The sequence below is a fragment of the Somniosus microcephalus genome, chromosome 1 (genome assembly GCF_052327205.1).
Source record: "Somniosus microcephalus isolate GS21.2 chromosome 1, FLI_Smic_1.0, whole genome shotgun sequence".
Taxonomy (NCBI): domain Eukaryota; kingdom Metazoa; phylum Chordata; class Chondrichthyes; order Squaliformes; family Somniosidae; genus Somniosus; species Somniosus microcephalus.
Genome location: NC_140987.1, coordinates 400,418,845 through 400,446,443, shown reverse-complemented (window position 1 = coordinate 400,446,443; position 27,599 = coordinate 400,418,845). Strand labels below are relative to the sequence as shown.

At 44.9% G+C, this 27,599-nt stretch overlaps 1 protein-coding gene across 1 annotated transcript in view; it reads right to left on the bottom strand.

The window, feature by feature from the left end:
* tex11 (testis expressed 11) overlaps positions 1-27,599 on the bottom strand; it is a 300,617-nt gene that overhangs the window by 133,151 nt on the left and 139,867 nt on the right. Inside the window, exons 16-17 of the mRNA XM_085992186.1 lie at positions 23,713-23,815; positions 14,697-14,821 (exon numbers count right to left, since the gene is read on the bottom strand). Of these exons, the coding sequence (XP_085848312.1) occupies positions 14,697-14,821; positions 23,713-23,815 (228 nt within the window). The remainder of the gene's footprint in view (positions 1-14,696; positions 14,822-23,712; positions 23,816-27,599) is intronic.

Here is a 27,599-nt window from a genome sequence, read left to right as displayed (position 1 = left end):
GCCTCTTCTGGGTTCCTTCACTCAGGAGTCCACAGACAAATTTGTCCCGTAGAGTATCTGTCAGTCCTGCTCCGAACTGGCAGTGCTTTGATAGCTTGCGTAGTTCCGTAAGGTAATCAGCATTGCTCTCATCTTTATGCTGATTTCTCTTGTGGAATTTAAATCTTTCTGCTATCAGCAGCGGTGTAGGATTTAGGTGTTCCTGTAGGATATCAACAATTTCGTTAAAACTCTTCGCCATCGGTTTGGCTGGAGTGATCAGGTTCCGCAATAGGCCGTATGTTCTTGCGCCCATTAAGTTTAGTAGTACCGATGCCTTTTTCTCATCGGCTACTTCGTTTGCTTTGCAATATACTTCGACTCTTTCCACATACGTGGTCCAGTCTTCTATTGCATTATCGAAGACAGTGATATTGCCAGTCTTCGGCATCTTGGAAATCTAAGATGGCGCCTCCCGCACTTTGCCTTCTTCCCCGATTGAACAAAATGGCGCCTCCCGCGCTTTGCCTTCTTCCCTGCTGGATTAAGATGGTGCCTCCCGTGCTTTCTGTCTTCTCCGCTGCTGCTAGCGCTGTTGCTGGCGTTTTTATGCCTTGATGGCGACGCCCTATGGTCTTCGCGCACTTCCCCCCGCGCTGCTGCTAACGCCGCTCTCCGCGGTCCCCGTGGCAAACTGCAGCTCCTCGCGGCTTTCTGCGCTTCTAATTTCTTCTATTTTCCCGTCGTCAGAGCAAACCCTACGGGACACTTTCCTCCCTCTTCTCAGGTCTGTACGCTGCCTGGCTTCGTAGCACCGGCCGCGCCCTGTGTGCTCCACCCTCTCTCTCTCCTCTTCCCGACAACGCTGCTCGGCCCCGTTGAAAAGCCACCCGATCGAGCTCTAGCCCGCCGCAGCCCAGGAAGGATCAGTCTACTACCTGCCACCAGCCCGATTAGCTGGAACACCATAGACAGCTCTCGACAGCCTCTCCTGCAAATCTTCAAATCCGATGAATCAGAGGCGGTTGCCCACGGTCGACGCCCGTTTCTTCTGTTTTTTTTTCTTTCTTCTGGCCTCGACCTCTGACAACTTCGCTTCAGGGATGGATCCCCATGAGGTGGTGCAGACTGTAGGTAAGTTCGGATCTGCTCGTCGCCAGTATTATGTCTGTGTGTAATTGAGGCATGGACTGCAGGAGTTGGTTACAACAGGTGTTTACTGAGTGGAGACAAAACTGGAACTACTATGCAAAGTTACTACACAGGCTTATATACAGGGGTGGTCACTACTGGTACTGCAGTATACAGGGGCTGCAGAATATAGTTCCTTCTGCAAAGTACATACACTACAAAAGAGACCATGACATGCACCTACATGAGGCCATGAAGAGTACCAGGAAGGCTGGCATCAAGTTAAATGCTGGCATCAAGTTAAATGGCTACCGACCATAGAGCACATATACCAGAAACGCTGTTTACGGAGGTCACGGACCATCATCAAAGACCCTACCCACCCCAGCCACAGTCTGTTCGCCCTCCTGCCATCTGGGAGACGCTACAGATGCATTCGCACCCGTACGACCAGATTTAGGAACAGCTTCTTTCCCAGGGCTGTCATCCTACTGAACTCCACAAATAAACTCTAAAGCCTGCACATCTGCCAATGCACTTTATTATGGTTATGTTAATGCATTACAAGCCAAATGTATGTTGAATGTTTAAATGTCTTAATCTAAATGTACACTCTCGGGAGCCGCAAGCCTACATTTCGTTGTACTGCACTTGTGCACTAACAATGACAATAAAGTTGATTATGATTATAAGTGCATAGTTAAAGTCAAGGAATGCCAATTATTCGGCATGATTTATACACCAGAGGGAGTCAAGCCAAATCCAGAAAAGATTGCAGCGATTGCTGAAATGAAACCACCCAAAGACAAGAAAGAGCTGAGGAATTACCTCGGCTTGGTCCAATACATGAGTTCTTTCATCCCACACATGTCGGAACATACAACAAATCTCAGAGAGCTATTGAAAGAAGACACCGAATACCAGTGGTCTGTGTTGTGCATGTACCTTTAAGAGAGAACTGCTTTTATACTGTAGTACCGGCAGTGACCACACCTGTATATAAAGCCGTAGCAGGCTTCTGTACTTTCAGTTCCAGCATACCCTCTGTTCAGTAAACACCTGTTATTATCGTTCTCCTGCAGTCCGTGTGTTATTGATACGCGGACACTACACTGGCGACGAGCAGGTTTGAACTCACCTGCAGTACTGCATCACCTCACGGGATCCATCGCTGAAAAGAAGCTTCTTGGAGGTCGAAGTCAGGGCAACGGGCGTCGACCGCGGGCAACCGCCCAATGATCCATCGGAGTTCAGAAAATCGCAGGGGAGGCTGTGGAGAGCTGAGCTTGGCTCCGCAGTCAAGGTGTTCCAGCAAATCGTGCTGGTAGCAGGTAGTGCGCTGACCCTTCCGGACTGCGGCGGGCTTGAGCTCGATCGAGCGGCTCTGCAAAGGGGCCGTGCAGCGTCGTCGGGAAGGAAAAGAGAGAGGGTGGAGTGCACAGGGCGCGGTCGGTGCTCAAGAGCCGGGCAACGTTAGAGAAAATAAAATGAGGGGAAGGAAAAGAGAGACGCGCCGAAGCCGCGATTACTCTTTAGAACGCTAGGAGCAGCGTTGGCAGCAAGGGGAAGAAGGAAAAGCGCGGGAGGCGCCATTTTATTCCATTGGGGAAGAAGGAAAAGCGCGGGAGGCGCCATTTTAATCCATTGGGGAAGAAGGAAAAGCGCGGGAGGCGCCATTTTAAACCACCCAAGATGCCGAAGAGTGGCATTATCACTGCTTTCGACAACGAAATAAAAGACTGGACCACGTATGTGGAAAGAATTGAAGTGTACTGCAAGGCAAATGAGGTGGCCGATGGAAAGAAGGCGTCGGTATTATTAAATTTGATGGGCGCGAGAACGTACGGCCTATTGCGAAATTTAATTACCCCAGCTAAACCAATGGAGAAAAGCTTTGAAGAGATTGTCAATATCTTACAGGAACATCTAAACCCTACACCGCTGCTGATAGCAGAAAGATTCAAGTTCCATAAAAGAAACCAGCACAAAGATGAGAGCAATGCTGACTATCTTACGGAACTACGCAAGTTATCGAAGCACTGCCAGTTCGGAGCAGGACTGGCAGATACCTTAAGGGATAAGTTTGTCTGCGGGCTCCAGAGTGAAGGAACCCAGAAACGACTACTTTCGGAAAAGGACCTGACGCTAGGAAAGGCTTTCAGCGTGGCAGTATCCTACGAAGCAGCAGCACGGGGGAGCTGCGGAAATACAACAGAAACCACAAGAATATAGCACCAACGAAATGGCATATGGAGCAGAAAAGTGCTATCGCTGCGGCAGAACAACCCATGACCAGAAGGACTGCTGGTTTAAAGACAAAGTATGCAGTCAATGTGGAAATGTGGGACACATAGCAAGAGTCTGCAGGTCGGGAAAGAAAACCAACACTAAAAGAACTACTAAGGAAAAGTACAAGAAAGTAAAAAAAGTGACAGACAGTAGTTCAGAAGATCAGGAGAGTGATAATGACTCCGGGAGCAGGAGACTAAGTTGTCTAAAGTTACACAACGTGATCGCAAAGAAGGATCACCGAACCATTTGGGTCACCCTCATGATAGCAGGGTCCCAAGTAAAGATGGAATTGGACACAGGATCAGCCCTAACTGTCATGAATCGACGAGACTATGAGCGGCTGTTCTCACACATACCCTTGAAGGACACGTCCATTGTATTGAAGACATATACGGGGCAAAAAGTCTACCCCAGAGGAAAAATAAGGGTGCCCGTTAAATACAACGGCAAGGAAACACAGAAACTGTATCTATATATACTACAAGATGGAGGACCACCATTATTGGGACGTGAATGGATCCGAAAAATACAATTGGATTGGCATTCCATTAAGGCGCTAACTGTGGCTGACAAAAAGGATGATGACGTCACACCTGGACGACTGTCAAAAATTCTATCTGACGCGAAAGAGGTGTTCCAACAAGGACTTGGGACTCCAAAAGGAGTAACGGCAACGATAAAAATTAAAGATAACGCAAACCCAAAATTTTTTTAAGGCCAGACCGGTACCGTACGCGATCCGCCCAGCCGTCGAAGCAGAGCTGGAGAGTCTGGAGCGTTCGGGTGTGCTGTCCAAGGTGGACTGGAGCGAGTGGGCCACACCCATCGTTCCTGTAATGAAGAAATCATTGAGCAGCACGCCTGGGGAGCCGAAGAAGGTTCGCATCTGTGGGGACTTTAAGGTAACTGTGAACCCAGTCCTGCACACAGTACAATATCCACTTCCACGGATAGAAGATATTTTCGCCTCACTATCTGGAGGGAAACGCTTTACGAAGATTGATCTGGCCCAAGCGTATCTACAAATGGAGGTAGAAGAAGCATCTAGGAAATACCTCACGATAAACACTCACAAAGGTCTTTACCAGTACAACCGACTGGTATTCGGGGTAGCATCAGCTCCGGCTATTTGGCAGAGGGCGATGGAACAAGTCCTGCAAGGGATCCCGGGGACCCAGTGTTATTTGGACGACATCCTGGTTACGGGCGAAAATGACAGTGAACACCTTGCCAACCTGGAGCAGGTGCTCACTAGATTACAAGAATATGGGCTACGAGCCAACCGTCCCAAATGCGAGTTTTTCAGGAAACAAATCTCGTATTGTGGCCACATGACTGATGAGGAGGGGTTACATAAGTCCCCAGACAAGATTGAGGCAGTAGTCAAGGCTCCAGCACCGGAGAATGTGTCGCAACTGTGGTCGTTCCTCGGGTTGGTGAACTACTACCATAAGTTCTTGCTGAATTTATCTACAATTCTGCACCCACTGAACGCCCTGCTGCAAACTGGAGTAGCATGGAAATGGAGTGATGAGTGTAAGCGTGCCTTTCAGAAATGTAAATGCCTAATCACTTCAAAAGAAGTATTGGCCCACTACAATCCAACACTACCGATTCGGTTGGCATGTGATGCGTCTCCCTACGGCATTGGAGCGGTGCTGTCACACAAATTCCTTGACGGTTCAGAGAGGCCAATAGCCTTTGCGTCGCGCTCGTTAACCTCAGCCGAGCGTAACTACGCCCAGATTGGCAGGGAGGCCCTCAGCCTGGTGTGGGAGGTGAAGAAGTTCAATCACTATCTGCACAGGCAGAAATTCACCCTACTGACTGATCATCAGCCTCTGGTCTCCATTTTTAACCCAAAGAAGGGCGTTCCGGTGATGACGGCGCAACGGCTGCAAAGATGGTCCCTTTTTCTAGGGGCACATCAATACGACATAGAGTACAAGAGTACGAAACAGCATGGAAACGCTGATGGGCTGTCGTGCCTACCGTTGCCTACGGTGAAGGAAGCACCTGCAGTGGACCCTGTTGAGATATTCCATGCGACCATAGTCGAATGTCTACCTGTTACAAACTCAAGTATAGAGAAGGAAACCCAAAATGACCCGACACTCTCTCGGGTCTATGATTTGACGGTGAAGGGATGGCCAGCACATGGCGACTCACTGTTGCCAGCATTCTCGCCAAGGAGAGAACAGCTGTCAGTGTGCCGGGGACCTTGATGTGTGGATCCAGAGTGGTAATTCCACCCAAGTTGAGAGATAGAGTGCTCAATGAGCTTCATGAAGGTCATCTGGGAGGGGTAAAAATGAAGAGCCTAGCCAGGGCGTTTGTGTGGTGGCTGGGAATCGATAAAGAAATCGAGGATATGACCAAGAGATGCGCAGGATGCCAGAAAGTCCAAAACGCTCCACCACAGGCCCCGCTACACCCATGGGAGTGGCCCTCATCTCCATGGCAACGGGTACACATTGATTTTGCTGGTCCATTTATGGACTCAATGTTTTTAATCGCCGTGGATGCACATTCGAAATGGCCAGAGTTCATCAAAATGTCCTCCACCACCACGGAGAAAACTATTGCAGTCCTACGGACCATCTTCGCCAGGAATGGCTTGCCAGAACAGATTTGTTCCGACAATGGACCACAGTTTGTGTCCGAGGATTTCCGGAGGTTTTTGAGGAATAATGGGGTAAAACATTATACATCTGCCCCATATCATCCAGCCACAAATGGATTGGCCGAGAGGTTTGTTCAGACCTTTAAAAAAGCAATAAAGGCGATGTATAACGATGACATACCACTACAACACAAGGTGGATAATTTCTTGTTTGCTTACCGGAATGCGACACATGCAGTCACCAACCAAGCTCCAGCCATAATGTTCTTTAACCGAAGGTTAAGATGTCGCCTGGATTTGCTCAAACCAAACATAAGACGAGATGTTGAGGATAAGCAATTCCAGCACATCAATGAGAAGCCAACCAGGAGCTTCAAGATAGGGCAACCAGTCTTGGCCCGCGACTACCGAACAGAAAAATGGCAGCCAAGAACGATATGCACACAGCAGGGACCACTAATGTACACAGTAGACGTTGGAGAGAGCATCGTGAGATGCCATGCTGACGAGATTCTAGAGTCACAGGAACAAGTCAAACCCATACCACGAGCATGCGCACCTGGTGATGAACCCGAAGTACAGATTGCGTCTACCTCAGAATCAGTGGTATTGGAAGCTGACGAACCAACCAATGACAATGAGCCAGAATCGACTCCGCCGCAAGAACAGGATACTCGAGAAAGGCGCTATCCAGACAGGATCAGGAAGCCTCCTCAAAGACTGAATTTATAAATGATTACTTCAGTTGATGTATATAGTACAGAGAAAATTGTAATTGTAATTAGTTATTATTTAATTGTTAAATGAATGTTATGTACTGTTTATCTAAAAGGGGAGGAATTGTTGTGTATGTACCTTTAAGAGAGAACTGCTTTTATACTGTAGTACCGGCAGTGACCACACCTGTATATAAAGCCGTAGCAGGCTTCTGTACTTTCAGTTCCAGCATACCCTCTGTTCAGTAAACACCTGTTATTATCGTTCTCCTGCAGTCCGTGTGTTATTGATACGCGGACACTACAGTCTGAATCACACGAAAGGAATTTCAAACAACTTAAAGAACTGTTGTGCAAAGAAACAAGTCTGTCATATTATGACAGAAGAAAACCAGTCACTCTGCAAGTAGACGCTTCTACCAGAGGACTAGGGGCAGCTCTGGTGCAGGAAGGAAAGCCGATAGCTTTCGCATCAAAGGCCTTGACGTCAGCCGAGACGAGATACGCCAACATAGAAAGAGAACTATTAGCAGTAGTGTACGGATGTGAGAAATTCCATACATACCTATGTGGCAGGCGATTTACAATAGAGAGTGACCATCGTCCACTAGAACAGATCTATAAGAAGAATCTGTGCAAAGCGCCTGCAAGACTGCAAAGACTACTTCTAAGGATCCAAAGCTATGACTTCACGCTTAAATATAAGACAGGAAAGGAAATGGTGCTAGCAGATGCGTTGTCTCGATTGTCACCATATGAGAAACACGAGGTGGAGGGCCTAACAGTAAAAATCCACCACCTACAAAGCTCAGTCAAATTAGAGATGAGACTAGCAAAGATGAGGAGTTGCAACTACTCACACAACAAGTAATACAGGGGTGGCCGGAGAGAATCCAGCAGGTACAGGCGACAATTCGTCAATACTGGACGATTAGAGACGATATTGCAGTAGAAGACGGTATTCTCCTTGCTGGATCGAGGATCATCGTGCCACAGACGATGCAGACACAACTTCTCCATCTCATACACGAAGGCCACATGGGAATGGAAAAATGCAAGCTGAGAGCCAGATCAGCTGTATACTGGATAGGCATGTACAAAAATATCGAACAGATGGTCTCTGCATGTGGTATATGCCAGAAATACAGAAATGCACAACAGAAAGAGGAGATGATACCTAGTGAAATACCGTTAAGACCACGGCACACTGTTGGGGCAGATCTCTTCATGTGCAATCAAGAATGGTATCTCATAGTGGCAGATTACTATTCCAAGTCTCCTTTTGTGAGAAGGATGAAAGACTTGAGAGCCACAACTACCACCAGGATTGCAAAGAGCTTGTTTGCTGAACAAGGAATCCCGGAAAAGGTAATCTGTGACAATGGAACCCAGTTCACATCGAGTGAATTCAGAGCTCTGGCAGAAAAGTATGGGTTCAAAATAGTAACCTCATCCCCACATTTCCCAAGGGGACACGGGTTCATCGAAAGACAGATCCAGACTGTCAAGAGAACTCTCATCAAAAGTAGTGAGATGGGGGAAGACCAAGACCTTGCCCTCCTATCACTCAGATCAACACCACTGAAAGCAGACATGAAATCACCTGCGGAGTTGCTGAATGAGAGGAAGTTTAAGACTACACTACCAGCAAAAATACATCCTCCCCAGGACCAGGAGGACTTCAGACAAAAGCTGGCAGAAGCACAAATCGTAGGAAGCAAACATTACGATAAACATGCAAAAACGCTACCAGAATTGCTGAATGGACGATCAGTGCATGTGCAAGACCCGGTGCTGAAAACCTGGAATCCAGCCAAGGTCATTGGAAAAGCTGATACTCCAAGATCCTACTTCGTAGAGACTGAACCTGGTAACCAATACAGACAGAACAGACTCCATATCAGACCTTCACCTGAACTGGATAAGCAGCAGACATCAGCAACATTGACAACACCAGCTACCACAAGCAGCACAACACAAGAAACAAGCGCTACAAATCAAACAACCACGAGTATGCACACTCCAACTCCAAAGGCGACAGCAACAACAACAACGAGAGCGGAACACACCAAAACACCGCAGAGAGGAATGGTCACCACCAAATCCACAAGATGGAGGGACAACATCCAACCACCTGAGTGATATCGTGAATAAAAAAAAGCCTCACGATTCTTTGTAGTTGATAATAATAGTTTAGATATAATATTTGTTAATTTAAATTGTTAAATTTCATGTCTTAGTTTTTTGAGAAAGAGAGATGTTACATTGTTATAGTATCACATCGTTAAATGGAACTACTTTGGTATGGAACTACTTTGGTATGGTGTAGTTATATTGCTATGTGGCACAGTGCACAGTGCAGCGTCAGACATCTTGTATCACTCCGCACCATGCGGCAGCACAGAGAAACAAAGCAGGAATACAGCTAGTAAAAGCAGTAACTAAAATGAGCTAAAAGTGTCTATTATTTATAGCAAAAGAACACAAGGAGACACAACACTGGCATTGGGTACTATAACTTAAATTTTCAGGCTAGCTTGGAGCACAGCAGCGTCTTGTCCTTAACTCTCAGATCAAGACAGTAATGCATGGTGAGAGCATGCATGTTACCCCAGGCAGCAATCGTGCGGATAGTGTTGCGAGAATCCCTCCGCATCTTGGACCATAAAGTGACTGGCACAAGAAGAATGCGTTCCAAATTTACCTGATGGTTCCAGTCCTGTCAGGTAAAAATATAAGAATCATACTTCAGTAAACAGCTAGCAGCTGGGATCCCCCTCCTTGGAACCAATATTCCCCTTAAGCTGCGCAGTCGCGCAGCTCTCTGGACCTCCTGCGCAGCCAGCTCGCTGGCTTTTCAATGGGAAAAACTATGTGGGAACATTGCTTAGAACAAAGTTCCAGCAGCACAAGGGTTCCACATGCCCCTCCAAACCTGCCCCACCCTCAACCCATTTACCTGGGTCAGGGTAATTTGCAATGCATTGTGAACTCCCAGCAGGGTTCCTGCACCAATAGGGACCAACCTGTGCAAAGAGGAGAATCCCAATGGTATTGCAGTGAGAATGCTGCTGCAGTTCTAGGACAGGTAGCGAAGAACCTTAAAGGGGCAGAATAACTGATGCGTGGAAGTAACAGGGTATGTGTCACACTGAATGAAATGGTGCTAGCAGGGCAGGGGGCAGACAGGCCTAGCTCATCATTTACTTCCATCTCTGCTTCTCATGCTGTGAGTCATCTACACAAGAGGATAATGGTTAGGAATTGGAGAGGGTAAAAAATGTTCTATACACAACTACATAAGCAGGAACAGCAGTCTGTTTGCAAAAGGTTATTTGTACTCCTGCAGAAAGCATTGCAGTGCAACATAATGTCATCGCAATGACAGCTAACACTGCAAAGTCTCAGTCTTCCACTCCTTCAGCTTTCCATCTCTCCTGCATATCCAAGACTTCCTCTTCTTTGGGGGGTGGGGGGGGGGGGGGGCGGGGAGTTAGAGCCCTATGATTTGGCTGCACTCCACTCCCCATTGGCCTCTTGTTTCCTGCCGTTTTATGCCGCCTTCTCCTGGAAGTGCAGACAGTGAGTAAGTAGAGCATGTGAGGGTGAGTACATATCATGCAAGTTTACGGAGACATTCCAGACGTGATTTGGAACAGGGAAGATGCAAGTAAAGTTGTAAGAACCCATTTGCAGGTGGTAAGGCCCATTTGCAGGTGGCAGGTTGGAGGGCAATGGTGTTCATTAGAATGGGCACACAGCTGAGTGCTAGTTTTAAAATGTGCATCACTAAGATGATTTTTGGTGAAGTACACACATTGCGGGACACGTGGAGGACATCCAGAGATGATTGGTGAGTAATTAATTTTGCCTTGCCAAGCCTCATAAGGTCATTAAACTTTTTCCGGCAATGTACAGCCATCCAGGGTGTTGTGGAGGTGCCACCTCGCTGCAAACACCAATCTCACTGGTTTCTGCCCATCAACACCAAGAAACCCACATCCCTCTGCCTGATTTTCAGCAGCAGTACCTCCATCTCACTCTCAGGAAAATTTAGTTCACAAGTTTTCAGAGAATAGTGGGAGAAATTTCTCTACCAGCCACTGTATTTCTTATTAAGCTGGCCTAAAATAGGGAATGAATGGCGCTGTGCAGAACAATTCAAAACTGCCACTTGTTACCCAATCGTTTTAATCAAATTGCTGTAGCAGAAATCCTAGCACTACAATCAGTGTTTACCTAAATCAGTATTGACCTATTCATTATAGGCTACGTTGTACTACAATTCAAGAAGTAAGATTTCAAATAATGGGAGAACTTTCTCAGAGTAGACTCCACATCGCTAGTTTACTGTCTTGAAGACTGTCTTTGGGGTAGTTATTCTTGTGGGAGGTCTGTACAAATACTGATAGGTGGAAAAGTAACAGTGCTCATGAGATTATTATTTTACTCTTCATCAAAATATGCCTATATAAAGTCAACATCTACCCACATAAAAGAAGCACTTATTTTACTGACATTACAGCAATGTTAGTCATATTTTCTACCTGCCCAACTCTCCATTTCACCCAGCAACAGCAGTCACATTCACCTCAAGACCCTTCCTGGTGATTTTCAACTGCTGCCCGCCCATTTCTCACCTGAAAAACAGGTGGCCAGCAGTAGTAAATTGGGGTACCTTGGATGCCCAAAACCCAATTGATGCAATTTTTAGGCAGGCCTGTAAATGCACGCACATCACATCCACCTGAAACAGGTGGGAGGCTCCTTACCTAGTTTTCAGATACAGGTAGAGTACCCTTTATCCGGACTTCCGAAAACCGAAACCCTCTAAAAACCGAAGGTTTTTTCGGTCAGCGTAAGTCGTGCGCACGACATGACCAGAGTGGCGCACGACTTGGCCTAGCCGGATAAGGGATAGTGTAGTATTTTTCCGCACTTCTGAAAACCGAAATCGCTCAGCGTAAGTGTACCAGCCTTTATCCGCACATCCGAAACCAGAAAACCTCTGAAAGCCGAAAGTGGAGCAGTATTTATAGTCGTTATTTATCCCACCCTTTCAGATAAGGGATAGTGTATCCTTTATCCGCACTCCCGAAAACCGAATTACCTCTGAAAACCGAAGTGTTTTCGCGCACCTTCCGAAATCCGAAATTTTCCTAAAACCGAAACACGGCTGGTCCCGAGGTTTTCGGATAAAGGATAGTCTACCTGTACAAACATTATTCATTAATCTATTATTCCAAAGTTGCTAACTTTAACACCCAGCAGAAAAAATTGACTATAGAGATGTAGTTTTGTATGTATTTTTATATTAGGGAAACAGTTATAAGCAATATATCTTTTTAGCAGATATATATCATGATGTTAGAGTGAGGGTTAGTGCAGAACACTGTACAGAATGTGTGAAGTGTATCAGTCATGTAATGGTAGCAAAAGGATACTGCTCTATTTTTTCTTCAATAATTTTGGGAATGGATATATCTAAGGCTGCAGGCTTCAACAAATCCACACACGAAATACGAGCAAAACAATGAAATCAATTTCCAAACTCTGGTATTTATAAACTCAAGTAAAGATGTGTTGGTTACATCAATATGCTGATTATTATAACAATTTACATTTATATATCGCCTTTAACGTAGTAAAACATCCCATGGTGCTTCATAGGAGTATTATAAGACAAAAATTTGACACCAAGCCACATAAGCAGAAATTAGAACAGATGAGCAAAACCTAGGTCAAAGAGGTAGGTTTTAAGGAGGATTAAAGAAGGAGAGGGAGGTAGAGAGGCAGAGAGGTTTAGGGAGGGAATTCCAGAGCTGAGGGCCTTGGCAACAGAAGGCATAGCCGCCAATGGTGGAGCGATTATAATCAGAGATGCTCAAGAGGCCAGAATTAGAGGAGTGCAGATATCTTGGGCAGAGTTGTGGGGCTGGAGGAGATTACAGACACAGGGAGAAGCGAGGCCATGGAGGAATTTGAAATCAAGGATGAGAATTTCGAAATCAAGGCGTTGCTTAACCGGGAGCCAATTTAGGTTAGCGAGCACGGTGGTGATGGGTAAACGGGACTTGGTGCGAGTTAGAACACGGGCAGCCGAGTTTTGGGTCACCTCAAGTTTTCGTAGGGTAGAATGTGGGAGGCCAGCCAGGTATGCATTGGAATAGTTAAGTCTAGAGATAACAAAGGCATGGATGAGGGTTTCAGCAGCGGATGAGCTGAGGCAAGGGCGGTGACAGGTGATGTTACGGAGGTGGAAATCAGCGGCCTTAGTTATGCTGCGGATATATGGTCGGAAGCTCATTTCAGGGACAAATATGACACCAAGGTTGCAAACAGTGTGGTTCAGCCTCAGACAGATGCTAGGGAGAGGGATGGAGTCAGTGGCTAGTGAACGGAGTTTGTAGCGGGGACCGAAAACTATGGCTTCGGTCTACCCAATATTTAATTGGAGAAAATTTCTGCTCATCCAGAACTGGATGTCGGACAAGCAGTCTGACAATTTAGAGACCGTGGAGGGGTCGAGAGAAGTGGTGGTGAGGTAGAGCTGGATGTTATCAGCGTACATGTGGAAACTGACGCTATGTTTTCAGATGATGTCGCCAAGGGTCAGCCTGTAGATGAGAAATAAGAGGGGGCCAAGGATAGATCCTTGGGGGACACCAGAGGTAATGATGCGGGAGCGGGAATAGAAGCCATTGCAGGTGATTCTCTGGCTACGATTAGATAAATAAGAATGGAACCAGGCAAGTGCAGACCCACCCAGCTGAACGACGGTGGAGAGGCGCTGGAAAGGGATAGAGTGGTCAACCGTGTCAAAGGCTGCAGACAAGTTAAGAAGGACGAGGAGGGATAGTTTACCTTTGTTGCAGTCACAAAGGATGTCATTTGTGACTGGTGAGGGCCATTTCGGTACTGTGGCAGGGGCAGAAACCTGATTGGAGGGATTCAAACATGGAGTTACGGGAAAGATGGGCACGGATTTGGAAGGCGACAACACGTTCAAGGACTTTGGCGAGGAAAGGGAGGTTGGAGATGTGGCAATAATTTGCAAGGACGGAGGGGGTCAAGGGATTTTTTTTTGAGGAGAGGGGTGATGATGGCAGATTTGAGGGAGAGGGGGGACAGTACCAGAGGAGAGAGAACCGTTAACAACGTCAGCTAACATGGGAGCCAGAAAAGGAAGTTGAGTGGTCAGCAGTTTGGTGGGAATAGGGTCGAGGAAGCAGGAAGTGGGTCTCGTGGACAAGATGAGAGTGGAGAGGTCATGAGGGGAGGTCGGATGGAAACTGGAGAAAGATGTGCGTTCAGGGCTAGGGCAGGGGGGAGCCTTAGAGGAAGTTTGGTCCGGTGGGCTAGGGGAAGGAAGGGAAGTGGCACAGGCAGTATAACAGATGGTCTCAATCTTAGAGACAAAAAGATCCCTGAGCTCCTCACACTTGTTGTCAGAGGTGAGAGTGGAGGAGACAGGGGAGAGGGGTTTAAGAAGACGGTTAGCAGTGGAGAATAGAAGCCGGGGTTTATCTTTGTATTCCAAAATGATTCTGGAGTAGTGAGCAATTTTGGCAGACGAGAGCAGGACCCTATAATGCTTTGTGAGATCCAGCCAGATCTGGCAGTGAATGGCTAAACCTGTTGTCCGCCATATCTGTTTAAGTCTGCGACCCTTGGTCTTAAAGGGAGCCAAGATGAGGGCCGTACCAGGGGGAACAGCAAGAGTGAGAGAGAGTAATTGTTTTAATAGGGACTCGGGCATCAAAGGTGGTGTTGAGGGTGTGGTTGAGCAGAAATGTGGTGCAGGTGAATGGAGGGCTTATGGGATTTCATAAGTGCATATCTTTTTGCTGAAGTCATTTCAGGTAATTCAGAACATTTCCTACTGCCAAAAATTATTAAAAGAAAATTCTTCTAAATTAACAACATTCCGAACCTCCAAAAAATCTCTTCTTTACCTCCAGTGCAATCTGTGCAGCGAGACTCAGAAAATCAGTCACTGGGATTCTATTGGTTAGCATATTATCTTCATACTCTACAGGTTTTTCTGCAAGCTTTCCTATGGTTTTAATTGCCTGCACAGCTGAAACACAAGGAGAAGAAAGCTATGGAAATTAAATCTTTCTAGTCATATTTTGTAACCATTACACTGAAATAATTCCATATTATATAACTTGGGATGCACATGTTTTCTTTCTGAAAACAATATTTGCCACATGATCATTATCAGTAAGAATCATAGAAATAGAATCACAGAGATTTACGGCACAGAAGTAGGCCATTCGGCCCATCATGTTTGTGCCGGCCGAAAAACAGCTATCTAGCCTAATCCCACGTTCCAGCTCTTGGTCTGTAGCCTTGTAGGTTGTGGCACATCAAGTGCATATCCAAGTAGTTTTTAAAGGCAATGAGGGTTTCTGCCTCTACCACCCTTTCAGGCCGTGAGTTCCAGACCTCCACAATCCTCTGGGTGAAAAAAGTTCTCAACTCCCCTCTAATCCTTCTACCAATTACTTTAAATCTATATCCCCTGGTTATTGACCTCTCTGCTAAGGGAAATAAGTCCTTCCTATCCAATCTATCCAGGCCCCTCATAATTTTATGCACTTCAATTAAGTCTTCCCTCAGCCTCCTCTGTTCCAAACAACCACAGCCTATCCAATTTTTCCTCATAACTAAAATTCTCCAATCCTGTCTTTACTGCAGCGGCAGCAGCGAGAGGATAAAGAGTGGCCCGAGAGTAGACCTTAATTAAAGCAGTGGCAGCAGCAAGAGGATAAAGAGCGGCCCGGGAGAGGACCTGAATTAAAGCAACAGCGAGAGGATAAAGAGCGGCCCGAGAGCAGGCCTGAATTAAAGCAGCAGCAGCGGCTAGAGGATAAAGAGTGGCCCGAGAGCAGAGTTGAAATAAAGCAGCGGCGAGAGGATAATGAGCGGCCCAAAAGCGGACCTGAATTAAGGCAGCGGCAGCACGAGGCTCCGATTCAAAAACATCATCAAAGAGTGATGTCACAGGAGAGCAGGTAGGTGATTGGTTGGTGAGTATTACAGCTCTTTTTTGCTCTCTAAGTTAGGGAAGAGGGTTAAATTAAGAGCTGAGAAACTAACTTGCTAGAAAAAGGTAGAACGTCCCGAATCCGGCAACCTCGAGGCTGAGACAGAGAGCCGGTTTTTGTGTTTTTCCGGACTTCGGAACGTGTTTCTGATGTCCGAAGTTCGGAAACGCCCGAGCCCAGGTTGTGATATTTCCGGACTTCGGATATCAGAAACACATGCCGAGTCCGGAAATGCCTGGGCCCAGGTTGCACTATTTTCGGTTTTTGGTAAGCCTCCCTCAGGGTGTCCGGATTCTGGAACATTTTACAGATTCCGGACCCCTGCCACCAATCATCCCGGAGTCCGGATCTCCGGATTTGCGACGTTCAACCTGTACTTATTAAATTAATAACTTAAATTAATTAAAATAATCTAACAATAAACCTAAAATATCGATTGAATAAAATCTTTAACTAATTCATTATTAAATAAAACAAGGTTAGAGATGGCAGGGCAGGTGGTGTGTTGTAACTGCAGCATGTGGGAGTTTGGACCCCAGCTATTCACAATATATATTAATGATCTAGACAAGGGAACTAGATGTAATATCTCCAAGTTTGCAGATGACACAAAGCTGGGTGGGCGTGTGTGCTGTGAGGAGGATGCCGAGAAACTACAGGATGATTTGGACAGGTTGGGTGATTGGGCAGAAGCAACATAACGTGGATAAATGTGAGGTTATCCACTTCGGTGGCAAAAACAGGAAGGCAGATTATTATCTGAATGGCAATAGATTGGGAGAAGGGAAGTGCAACGAGACCTGGGTGTCCTTGTGCACCAGTCGCTGAAGGTAAGCATGCAGGTGCAGCAGGCGGTTAAGAAGGCAAATGGTATGTTGGCCTTCATAGCGAGAGGGTTTGAGTACAGGAACAAGGATGTCTTGCTGCAGTTGTACAGGGCCTTGGTGAGACCACACCTTGAGTATTGTGTGCAGTTTTGGTCGCCTTATCTGAGGAAGGATATTCTTGCCACGGAAGGAGTTCAGCGAAGATTCACCAGGCTGATACCTGGGATGGCAGGAATGACGTATGAGGAGAGATTGGGTCGATTGGGCATGTACTCGCAGGAGTTTAGAAGAATGAGAGGGGATCTCATTGAAACTTATAAAATTCTGGCAGGACTGGACAGACTAGATGCAGGGAGGATGTTCCCGATGGTCGGGGAATCCAGAACCAGGGGTCATAGTCTAAGGATAAGGAGTAGGCCTTTTAGGGCAGAAATGAGGAGGAACTTCTTCACCCAGAGAGTGGTGAACCTGTGGAATTTTCTACCACAGAAGGCAGTAGAGGCCAATTCATTAAATATATTCAAGAAGGAGTTGGATATATTTTTTAAGGCTAAAGGGGTCAAGGGTATGGGGAGAAAGCAGGGACCGGGTACTGAACTTGGATGATCTGCCATGATCGCACTGAATAGCGGAGCAGGCTCGAGGGGCCGAATGGCCTACTCCTGCTCCTATCTTCTATGTTTCTATGTTTGTGGAGAGCATTGCGATCCCGAGCGACCATAGCTGCAGTAACTGTCTGCAACTCGAGGGACTTCGGCTCAGAATTGTTGAGCTGGAATACGAGCTGCAGACATTGCGATGCATCAGGGAGGGGGAGAGTTACCTGGACACTTTGTTCCAGGAGGCAGTCACACCTTTTAGGTTAAGTAGTACTTTAGAGTTTGTCAGTGGTCAGGGACAGGAGGGTGTGACTGCGAGTCAGGAAGGTATGGGGACCCAGGATGTAGTGATGGAGGAATCTCAGCCCTGGACCTTGTCCAACAGGTACAAGGTACTTTCTACCTGTATGGATGACGAAAAGGACTGCAGGGAAGATGGGCAACTGACCACAGCACTGTGGTGCAGGGGGCCATCCAAGTGGGGGAGGAGAAGGAAGGAATGTGGTAGTAGTAGGGGACAGTATAGTCAGGGGGATACTGTTCTCTGCAGCCGTGAAAGAGTCCCGAAGGCTGTGTTGCCTGCCCGGTGCCAGGATTAAGGATACCTCCTCGCGGCTGGAGAAGAACTTGGAGTGGGAGGGGGAGGATCCAGTTGTCGTGGAACATGTAGGAACCAATGACATAGGTAGAACTGAGAATGAGGTTCTGCTGAGAGAGTTTCAGGAGCTAGGGTCTAAATTAATAAGCAGAACCACAAGGGTAATAATCTCTGGATTACTACCTGAGCCACACGCAAATTGGCATAGGGTCAAGCAGATCAGAGAGTTAAATGCGTGGCTCAAAGAGTGGTGTGGGAAAAAGGGGTTTCAATTCATGGGGCACTGTCACCAGTACTGGGGAAAGAGGGAGCTGTTCCGTCGGGACGGGCTCCACTTAAACCGGGCGGCGACCTGCATCCTAGCAAATTGAATAACTAGGGCTGTAGATAGGGCTTTAAACTAAAAAAGGGGGCGGGGCAGGGGTCAGGTGAGGGGAAATTTAGAAATCTCAAGAGAAAGGTCAAGGCAATAGAACAGTGTAGCGATTTGGGTATAAATATGCAGAGTGTGACAGGAAGGGACAGAGAGTTTAACGGTAGTAGTGCAGCAGAGAATAAGGTCAAGGCAGGGAATAATGGTAAAAAATTTAAATTAAAGGCTCTTTATCTGAATGCACGAAGCATTCGTAACAAGATAGACGAACTAATGGCACAAATAGAGATAAATGGGTTTGATCTAATAGCCATTACAGAGACGTGGTTGCAAGGTAGCCAAGGTTGGGAACTAAATGTTCCAGGGTACTTGACGTTTCGAAAAGACAGGCAGAATGGAAAAGGAGGGGGAGTAGCCCTGATAATAAAGGATGACATAAGGACAGTAGTGAGAAAGGATCTCGGCTCAGAAGGTCAGGAAGTAGAATCAGTATGGGTGGAGATAAGGAATAACAAGTGGCAGAAAACACTGGTAGGAGTAGTATATAGGCCCGCTAACAGTAGTTATACTGTTGGACAGAATATTAATCAAGAAATAGTAGGAGCTTGCAACAAAGGTAATGCAATAATCTTGGGGGACTTTAATCTTCATATAGACTGGACAAATCAAATTGGCAAGGGTAGTCTGGAGGACGAGTTCATGGAATGCATTCGGGACAGTTTCCTAGAACAATATGTCATGGAACCAACCAGGGAACAGGCTATTTTAGATCTTGTATTGTATAATGAGACAGGGTTAATTAGCAATTTCATAGTAAAGGATCCTCTGGGGCAAAGTGATCATAATGATAGAATTTCACAATAATTTTGAGAGTGACTTAGCCAAGTCCGAAACTAGAGTTTTAAACTTAGATAAAGCCAATTACATTGGTATGAGGGGCGAGTTGCCTAAGGTAGATTGGAAAAATGGATTAAAAGGTATGGCGGTAGATAAGCAGTGGCTAGCATTTAAAGAAATATTTCATAATTCTCAACAAAAATACATTCCATTGAGAAACAAAAACTCCACGGGAAAAATGATCCAAATGTGGCTAACTAAAGAAGTTAAGGATAGCATTAGATTGAAAGAGGAGGCTTATAATGTTGCAAAGAATAATAGTAAGCCTCAGGATTGGGAGAGTTTCAGAAACCAGCAAAGGTTGACCAAAAAATTGACAAAAAGGGAAAAAATAGAATGAGAGAAAACTAGCAAGAAATATGAAAGCAGATTGTAAGAGCTTCTACAAGTATGTAAAAAGGAAGAGAGTAGCAAAAAGAAACGTTGGTCCCTTAGAGGCTGAGACAGCAGAAATTATTATGGGGAATAAGGAAATGGCAGAAACGTTAAACAAATATTTTGTATCCGTCTTCACAGTAGAAGATACAAAAAGCATACCAAAAATGGTGGGGAACTAAGGGTCTAATTAGGGTGAGGAACTTAATGCAATTAATATAAGTAGAGAAAAAGTACTAGAGAAACTAATGGGACTAAAAGCCGTCAAATCCCCTGGACCTGTCGGCCAACATCCTAGCGTTCGAAAAGAGGTGGCTGATGAAATAGTGGATGCATTGGTTTTGATCTTCCAAAATTCCCTAGATTCTAGAATGGTCCCAGCGGATTGGAAGGACGCAAATGTAACACCGCTATTCAAGAAAGGAGGGAGAGAAAAAACAGGGAACTAGAGGTCAGTTAGCCTGACATCAGTCGTTGGGAAAATGCTGGAATCCATTATTAAGGAAGTGGTATCAGGGCACTTAGAAAATCATAACATGATTAGGCAAAGTCAACATGGTTTTATGAAAGGGAAATCGTGTTTGACAAATTTATTAGAGTTTTTTGAGGATGTAACTAGCAGGGTAGATAAAGGGGAACCAGTGGATGTAGTATATTTGGATTTCCAAAAGGCATTCGATAAGGTGCCACATAAAAGGTTATTACACAAGATTAGGGCTCATGGGGTTGGGGGTAATATAGTAGCACGGATAGAGGATTGGTTAACGGACAGAAAACAGAGAGTAGGGAAAAAAACGGATCTTTTTCAGTTTGGCAGGCTGTAACTAGTGGGGCGCCGCAAGGATCAGTGTTGGGGCCTCAGCTATGTACAATCTATATTAATGACCTAGATGAAGGGACAGAGTGTAATGTATCCAAGTTTGCTGTTGATACAAAGCTAGGTGGGACAGTAAGATGTGAGGAGAACACAAAGAATCTGCAAAGGGATATAGATAGACAAAGTGAGTGGGCAATAAGGTGGCAGATGGAGTATAATGTAGGGAAATGTGAGGTTATTCACTTTGGTAGGAAGAATAGAAATACAGAATATTTTTAAATGGTAAGAAACTTTCAAATGTTGGTGTTCAGAGAGATTTCAATGTCCTCGTGCAAGAAACACAGAAAGCCAGCGTGCAGGTACAGCAAGCAATAAGGAAGGCAAATGACGTGTTGGCCTTTATTGCAAGGGGGTTGGAGTATAAGAGTAAGGAAGTCTTGCTACAATTGTACTGGGTCTTGGTGAGACCACACCTGGAGTATTGTGCACAGTTTTGGTCTCCTTATCTAAGGAAGGATATACCTGCCTTGGAGGCGGTGCAACAAAGGTTCGCTAGATTGATTCCTGGTATGAAAGGGTTGTCCTAACATGAGAGATTGTGTAGAATGGGCCTATACTCTCTGGAGTTTAGAAGAATGAGAGGTGATCTCATTGAAACATACAAAATTCTGTAGGGGATTAACAGGGAAGATGCTGAGAGGTTGTTTCCCCTGGCTAGAGTGTCTAGAACTAGGGGGCATAGTCTCAGATTAAGGGGTAGGCCATTTAAGACCGAGATGAGGAGGAATTTCTTCACTCAGAGGGTTGTGAATCTTTGGAATTCTCTAGCCCAGAAGGCTGTGAATGCTGAGTCTTTGAGTATATTCAAGGCTGAGATAGATAGATAGATTTTTGAACTCTAGGGGAATCAGGGGATAGACCTACTCCTGCTCCTACGTCTTATGTTCTTATGAGATCGGGCGGGAAAGTGGAGTTGAGGTCGATGATCAGCCATGATCTTATTGAATGGCAGAGCGGGCTCGAAGGGCCGTATGGCCCACTCCTGCTCTTATTTCTTAGTTTACCAAGGAAGAAGATGCTACCAAAGTCATAGTGAAAGGGGAGGTAGTTGAGATACTGGATGAGATAAAAATTGAAAAAGAGGTGCTAGAAAGGCTGGCTGTACTTAAAGTAGATAGGTCACCAGGACCGGATGGGATGCATCCTAGGATGCTGAGGGAAGTAAAGGTGAAAATTGCAGAGGTACTGGCCATAATCTTCCAATCCTCCTTAGATACGGGGGTGATGCCAGAGAACTGGAGAACTGTAAATGTTACACCCTTGTTCAAAAAAAGGGTGTAAGGATAAACCCAGCAACTACAGGCCAGTCAGTTTAACCTCGGTGGTGGGGAGGCTTTTAGAAACAATAATCGGGACAAAATTAAGTCGCTTGGACAAGTGTGAATTAATTAAGGAAAGCCAGCACAGATTTGTTAAAGGCAAATCGTGTTTAACTAGCTTGATTGAGTTTTTTGATGAGGTAACAGAGAGGCTTGATGAGGGCAATGCGGTTGATATGCTGTACATGGATTTCCAAAAGGCATTTGATAAAGTGCCACATAATAGGCTTGCCAGCAAAGGAGAAACCCATGGAATAAGAGAGTGGCAGCATAGATATGAAATTGGCTAAGTGACAGGCAACAGAGAGTAGTGGTGAATGGTTGTTTTTCGAACTAGAGGAAGTTATACAGTGGTGTTCCCCAGGAGTCGGGACTAGGACCACTGCTTTTCCTGATACATATTCTTTGACTTTTAATACTCATGTGAAGCGCCTTGGGACGTTTTAATACGTTAAAGGCGTTATATAAATACAAGTTGTTGTTGTTGTTATATTAATGACTTGGACTTGGGTGTACAGGGCACAATTTCAAAATTTGCAGATGCCACAGAACTTGGAAGTATAGTGAACAGTGAGGAGGATAGTGATAGACTTCAAGAGGACATAGACAGGCTGGTGGAATGGGCGGACGGGTGGCAGATGAAATTTAAAGCAGAAAACTGCTTGGTGATACATTTTGGTAGGAAGAACAAGGAGAGGCAATATAAACTAAAGGGTACAATTCTAAATGGAGTACAGGAACAGAGAGACCTGGGCACAAATCGTTGAAGGTGGCAGGGCAGATTGAGAAAGCGGTTAAAAAAGCATATGGGATCCTGGGCTTTAGAAACAGAGGCACAGAATACAAAATTAAGGAAGTTATGATGAACCTTTATAAAACACTGGTTCGGCCTCAAATGGAGTATTGTGTCAGATTCTGGGAACCACACTTTAGGAAGGATATGAAGGCCTTAGAGAGGCTGCAGAAAAGATTTACAAGAATGGTTCCAGGGCTAGACTGGGGTTGTTCTCCTTAGAGCAGAGAAGGTTGAGAGGAGATTTGATACAGGTATTCAAAATTATGAAGGGGTCTAGACAGAGTAGATAGAGAGAAACTGTTCCCATTGGTGGAAGGGTTGAGAACCAAAGGACACAGGTTTAAGGTGATTGGCAGAAGAACCAAAGGCGACATGAGGAAAAACTTTTTTATGCAGCAAGTGGTTAGGATCTGGAATTCACTGCCTGAAAGGGTGGTGGAGGCAGATTCAATCGTGGCTTTCAAAAGGGAATTGGATAAATACCTGAAGGAAAAAAATTTGCAGGGCTACGGGGAAAGGGCGGTGGAGTGGGACTAACTGAAGAGCTCTTGCAGAGTGCTGGCACTGGCTCGATGGGCCAAATGGCCTCCTGTGCTGTAACCATTCTATGATTCCACATCCTCATAAATCTCCTCTGTACCCTCTCTAGTGCAATCACATCTTTCCTGTAATGTGCTGATCAGAACTGTACATAGTACTCTAGCTGTGGCCTAACTAGTGTTTTATACAGTTCCTGCTCTTATGTTCATGACTTAGCAAATAAAGGAAAATATCTTGTATGCCTTCTTAACCATCTTATCTACCTGTCCTGCTACCAAGGTCCCTCTGTTCCTCTACACTTCTCCGTATCCTTCCATTTATTGTGCAATCCCTTGCCTTCTTAGCCCTCCCCAAATGATTTAAGAATTTAATAAAATGATGTGTGTGATTTTATATTTACATTATTACATGGAGTTTTTCAATTTAAAAAGCAGAAGTATAAAAATGGGTACGAATCCATTTGTTTCCATTTGATCGTGTCAGTCTCCCTCCCCCACCTTTCCTTTTAATTTCCCCAAAGCTTCCTCTAAATCACACTATTCCAACATGGGTTGGCAACCAAACTTCTTCCTAGCCTAACAAAGCAAGAAATAAGGCAGGAGTCAACATTGCCAATGAGCTGTTGGATATTAGTAGCATCATAAACTCTATGTAAAATGCACACCTGGCATTTCAATGGATCTTTTAATCCACAACAGTTAACAATATGGCATCTACCTTTTTGTATATCACTTTCCAAAATGGCAATTTTGTAGACACTGAACTGGGTGAAGATATTATCTGGGTCGATGCGTTCTGCTTCTTTTATAGCCTCTTTTGCCTAGATATAAAAAGTTTGAGGAAGGCTCATTAATCTACAATTTAAAACAGCTTCACCTCCTTCCATTGTTAATTCCTGTAAGAAGCAAGTACAACTTTAAGATGGTTTATCACAATTATTTCACATTACTAAGAGATGTGTCGCTGTGAGGAAGATGTCGAGTGGTAAGAGTAAAAGGCTGTTGGCTTAATCAGAGACTTTTTTTTATTCGCTTATGGGATCTGGACATCGCTGGCAAGGCCAGCATTTATTGCCCATCCCTAGTTGCCCTTGAGAAGGTGGTGGTGAGCCGCCTTCTTGAACCGCTGCAGTCCCTGTGGTGAAGGTACTCCCACAGTGCTGTTAGGCAGGGAGTTCCAGGATTTTGACCCAGCGACGATGAAGGAGCAACGATATATTTCTAAGTCAGGATGGTGTATGACTTGGAGGGGAACTTGGAGGTGGTGACTGTTTTCCAATAAGACTTTATTTATATTAAGAGAATGTTGTCAGTTACAGGTACATGGTATTTCAATATTGATGGCACTCTTCAGCATAAAGGCCTGTCAAGAAAAAATAAAAATAAATCAAGGGGAGGAACTAATTAGATTCAATATTGGTAAAAAAAAAGTGATGGAGAAACTAATTAAAGATAGGCAGATTTTCAGGACCCAATGATTTCCACCTCAGGGTATTGAAAGAAGTAGGTGAGGAAACTGTTGATGCGTTAGCCCTGATCTTCAAAACCTCTTGCGATTCAGGAATTTTCCCTTGGATTGGAAAGTTGCCACTGTCACTCCACTGTTTAAAAAGGGCAAGAGCGATAAATTAGTCTAACGCAAGTTGTGGGGAAGTTACTAGAATCCGTTATTAGGGACAGAGCGACTGAGCATTTGGACAAATATGAACTGCTGCTCTTTAATCTAGTGTAGTTTGCCTACCATCTCAATGTGTAATTTGGGCTTTAAAAAAGGTGAGACATAACAATTGAGTAAATAGATAAATAAACATACTGTATAATAATAATAAAGGCCATTGATTTACATTTTTCATGGCAAAATGAACATTTCACTTAATTCAATCTCAGAAACACTGGGATAAATTTCAGATTCTTGTAATAAAAATGGTATTTGATTTATTCAGTCACTATAAATAATTTGCTGTAATAATATTACGTTGCTGCCGGGAATTTCCTCGGGGGTTCTCCCAATTGGCCACCCTAACTTCAGTGGAAGATCAGTCGAGACCCCAGATACACAATGTGAGCAGGGTTCCTGCCATTCCTCCACCATAGCAGCTGATTGGGTGAACCCCCGAGAAAATTCCAGGTGTGTGTGTTACATGGTGTTGTCAAAGTGTCATGTCCAGCAAAGTGCCTGGTCATGTTTAGATCAAATTTTTCAAGAACCAATCACAACAGGCAAACTTCACTTCTGAGCAATCCCTCAAAAATTTATTTCCAAATCCTTTCCGTAGCTATGTGCGCCCTGTCTTATTCTCACATTGGGGGGTGAAATTGTACTCGGTATTATCACATGGTTTGTCACATGATTTAGTATGAGCATGCTCAGTTCACTCTGGCCTAGTAAAGCAAGCGCATGGACTAGCAACTCATTGTGTCTCTGTCCTTCATTTGTTCTACCCACATATATTACATTTTGGCAACGAGAATGGGATCCCAAAGCTATTTTTAGGGATCATGGAAGGACACAGTGTTCAACCTTCGAGTGGAAAAGTTAAAGGTGAATTTGTGACACCTAAACTGAATTTTTGCAATGTTTTACTGTTAATGCTCATGCAGAATCGTCTGTGCTTCGCCTTCGTGTGTATGTATACACAGCAACAGCGGCGTTGATACTCACAGGTACAAAGGTAGCGTGCTGAGTTATGTTCAACGGGATCGGGACAATCATGGCTGCGCCTACGGATTCAGCGGAAGCCTCGGCCTGTATGACCGAGCTCGCAAACCATTTAGTTCTTACATTGAGCGGATGGAGATTTTTTTTTTTTTTTTTTTTAAGGTGAATAACATTATTGAGACCGAAGGTGCAGATGAGAATGTTCAAGCTCAAAATAAAGTAAGTCGTGAACAGAAGAAAGCAATTTGCCTAACGGCGATCGGACCAGATGTCTACGGAACATTGACAAATCTACTCGCGAAAGAGAAAATGAAGGATGCATCGTTTGAAGACATTGTCGAGAAGTTCGAGGACCATTCTGACCCAAAGCCATTAGAAATAGCAGAGAGCTATAAGTTTGGTACCAGAAACTAAAAAGAAAGTGAAACCATTAGTGAGTACGTTGTAGCTCTTAAGAACCTGTCTTTGCATTGTAACTTCGGCACATTTTTAGATCGTGCGTTGCAAGATAAGTTTGTGCATGGTGAATGAGCATACACAATCCAAGTTACAGAACACTCCAAACCTAACGTTTGACATAGCATGCAAAATTGCCCTATCTATGGAGATGACGTCTAAGAATGCTAGGGAGCTCCGTCCAACTCAAGTGACTAGTGCAGCTGAGGTCTACAGTCACAAAGCCACCACCAAACCTAAAGCTCTGCAACCGAGTGAAAATCATGTTGGTGAGAGCAGTTCAGTGAATTGTTATCGCTGCAATGGAAATCACTCATCACAGTCCTGCCAATACAGAAATGCGAAGTGTTTTCACTGCCAGAAGCAAGGCCATATTTCAACTGCTTGCAGAGCTAGATCTAAAGTAGGAAAAGAGAACCATTCTAGTGGTAATGCAAAGCAGCGACAACAAAAGGGAAGAGTTCACAATATTGAATTGAACACCCCTGATGTTGAAGAACTAGGCATCTGTGGTATCTATGCCATTGCGGCAATGCTAGCAGTCGTGAGAAAGACTTCCGTACAAAACTTTTGATCAACGAGTAATATATTGACGTGTATCGACACAGCGGCGGACTGCTCCATCATGAGTAAGGACACATATGAGTGTAAGTTGAATCAAATACCACTTACAGAGAGTACCGCAGAGTTAAAACTCTACTCCGGAAAAATCCGAGACACATGTGGACAAATGGAATGTACATTTCAACACAATGGCCAGCCAGTAAAGCTGCATATTATTGTAGCAAACTACAACATAGAGCCAACCCTCATGGGCAAAGGCTGATCGACAAAATTAAAACTAGACTGGAAAAACGTCTTTAGTGTAGATGCTTCAAAGAAGTGACTTGACACAATGCTAAACAAGTACGAAACCATGTTCACAGACAGTTATGAGGGCATCACTGGGTATGACGCACATATCCGCATCAAGTCCAATGCGAAGCCTGTCTATTGTAAGGTAAGGCCGGTCCCCTATGCGTTGAAATGTCAGGTGGAGGACGAGCTAGCGAAGCTGAGAGAGAACGGAGTGCTAGTAAAAACTGACAAAAGTGAATGGGCTACCCAGATCGTGGTAGTACCCAAAGCAGACAAGACTGTATGCTTGTGCGGTGACTACAAAGTTACTATCAACCAAGCAGTTGACGATGAGTAGTACCTGTTACCGACATCCCAAAATTTGGATGCAGCACTCTCTGGGTCAAAGGTTTTCTCCAAGCTTGATCTGTCGCACGCTTACGCTCAGCTGAATGTTGACAAAGAGAATCAACAGTATCTCACCATCAACACACACAATGGACTGAACTCATACACCAAGCTACTGTATGGTGTAAAGTCCTCCCCCAAAATCTTCCAGGCTACAATGGATAAGATTTTGCAAGGAGTTCCAAATTGCTTATGCAATCAAGACGATGTGCTGATCGCAACAAGCAGCAAGGAAGAAAATCTTC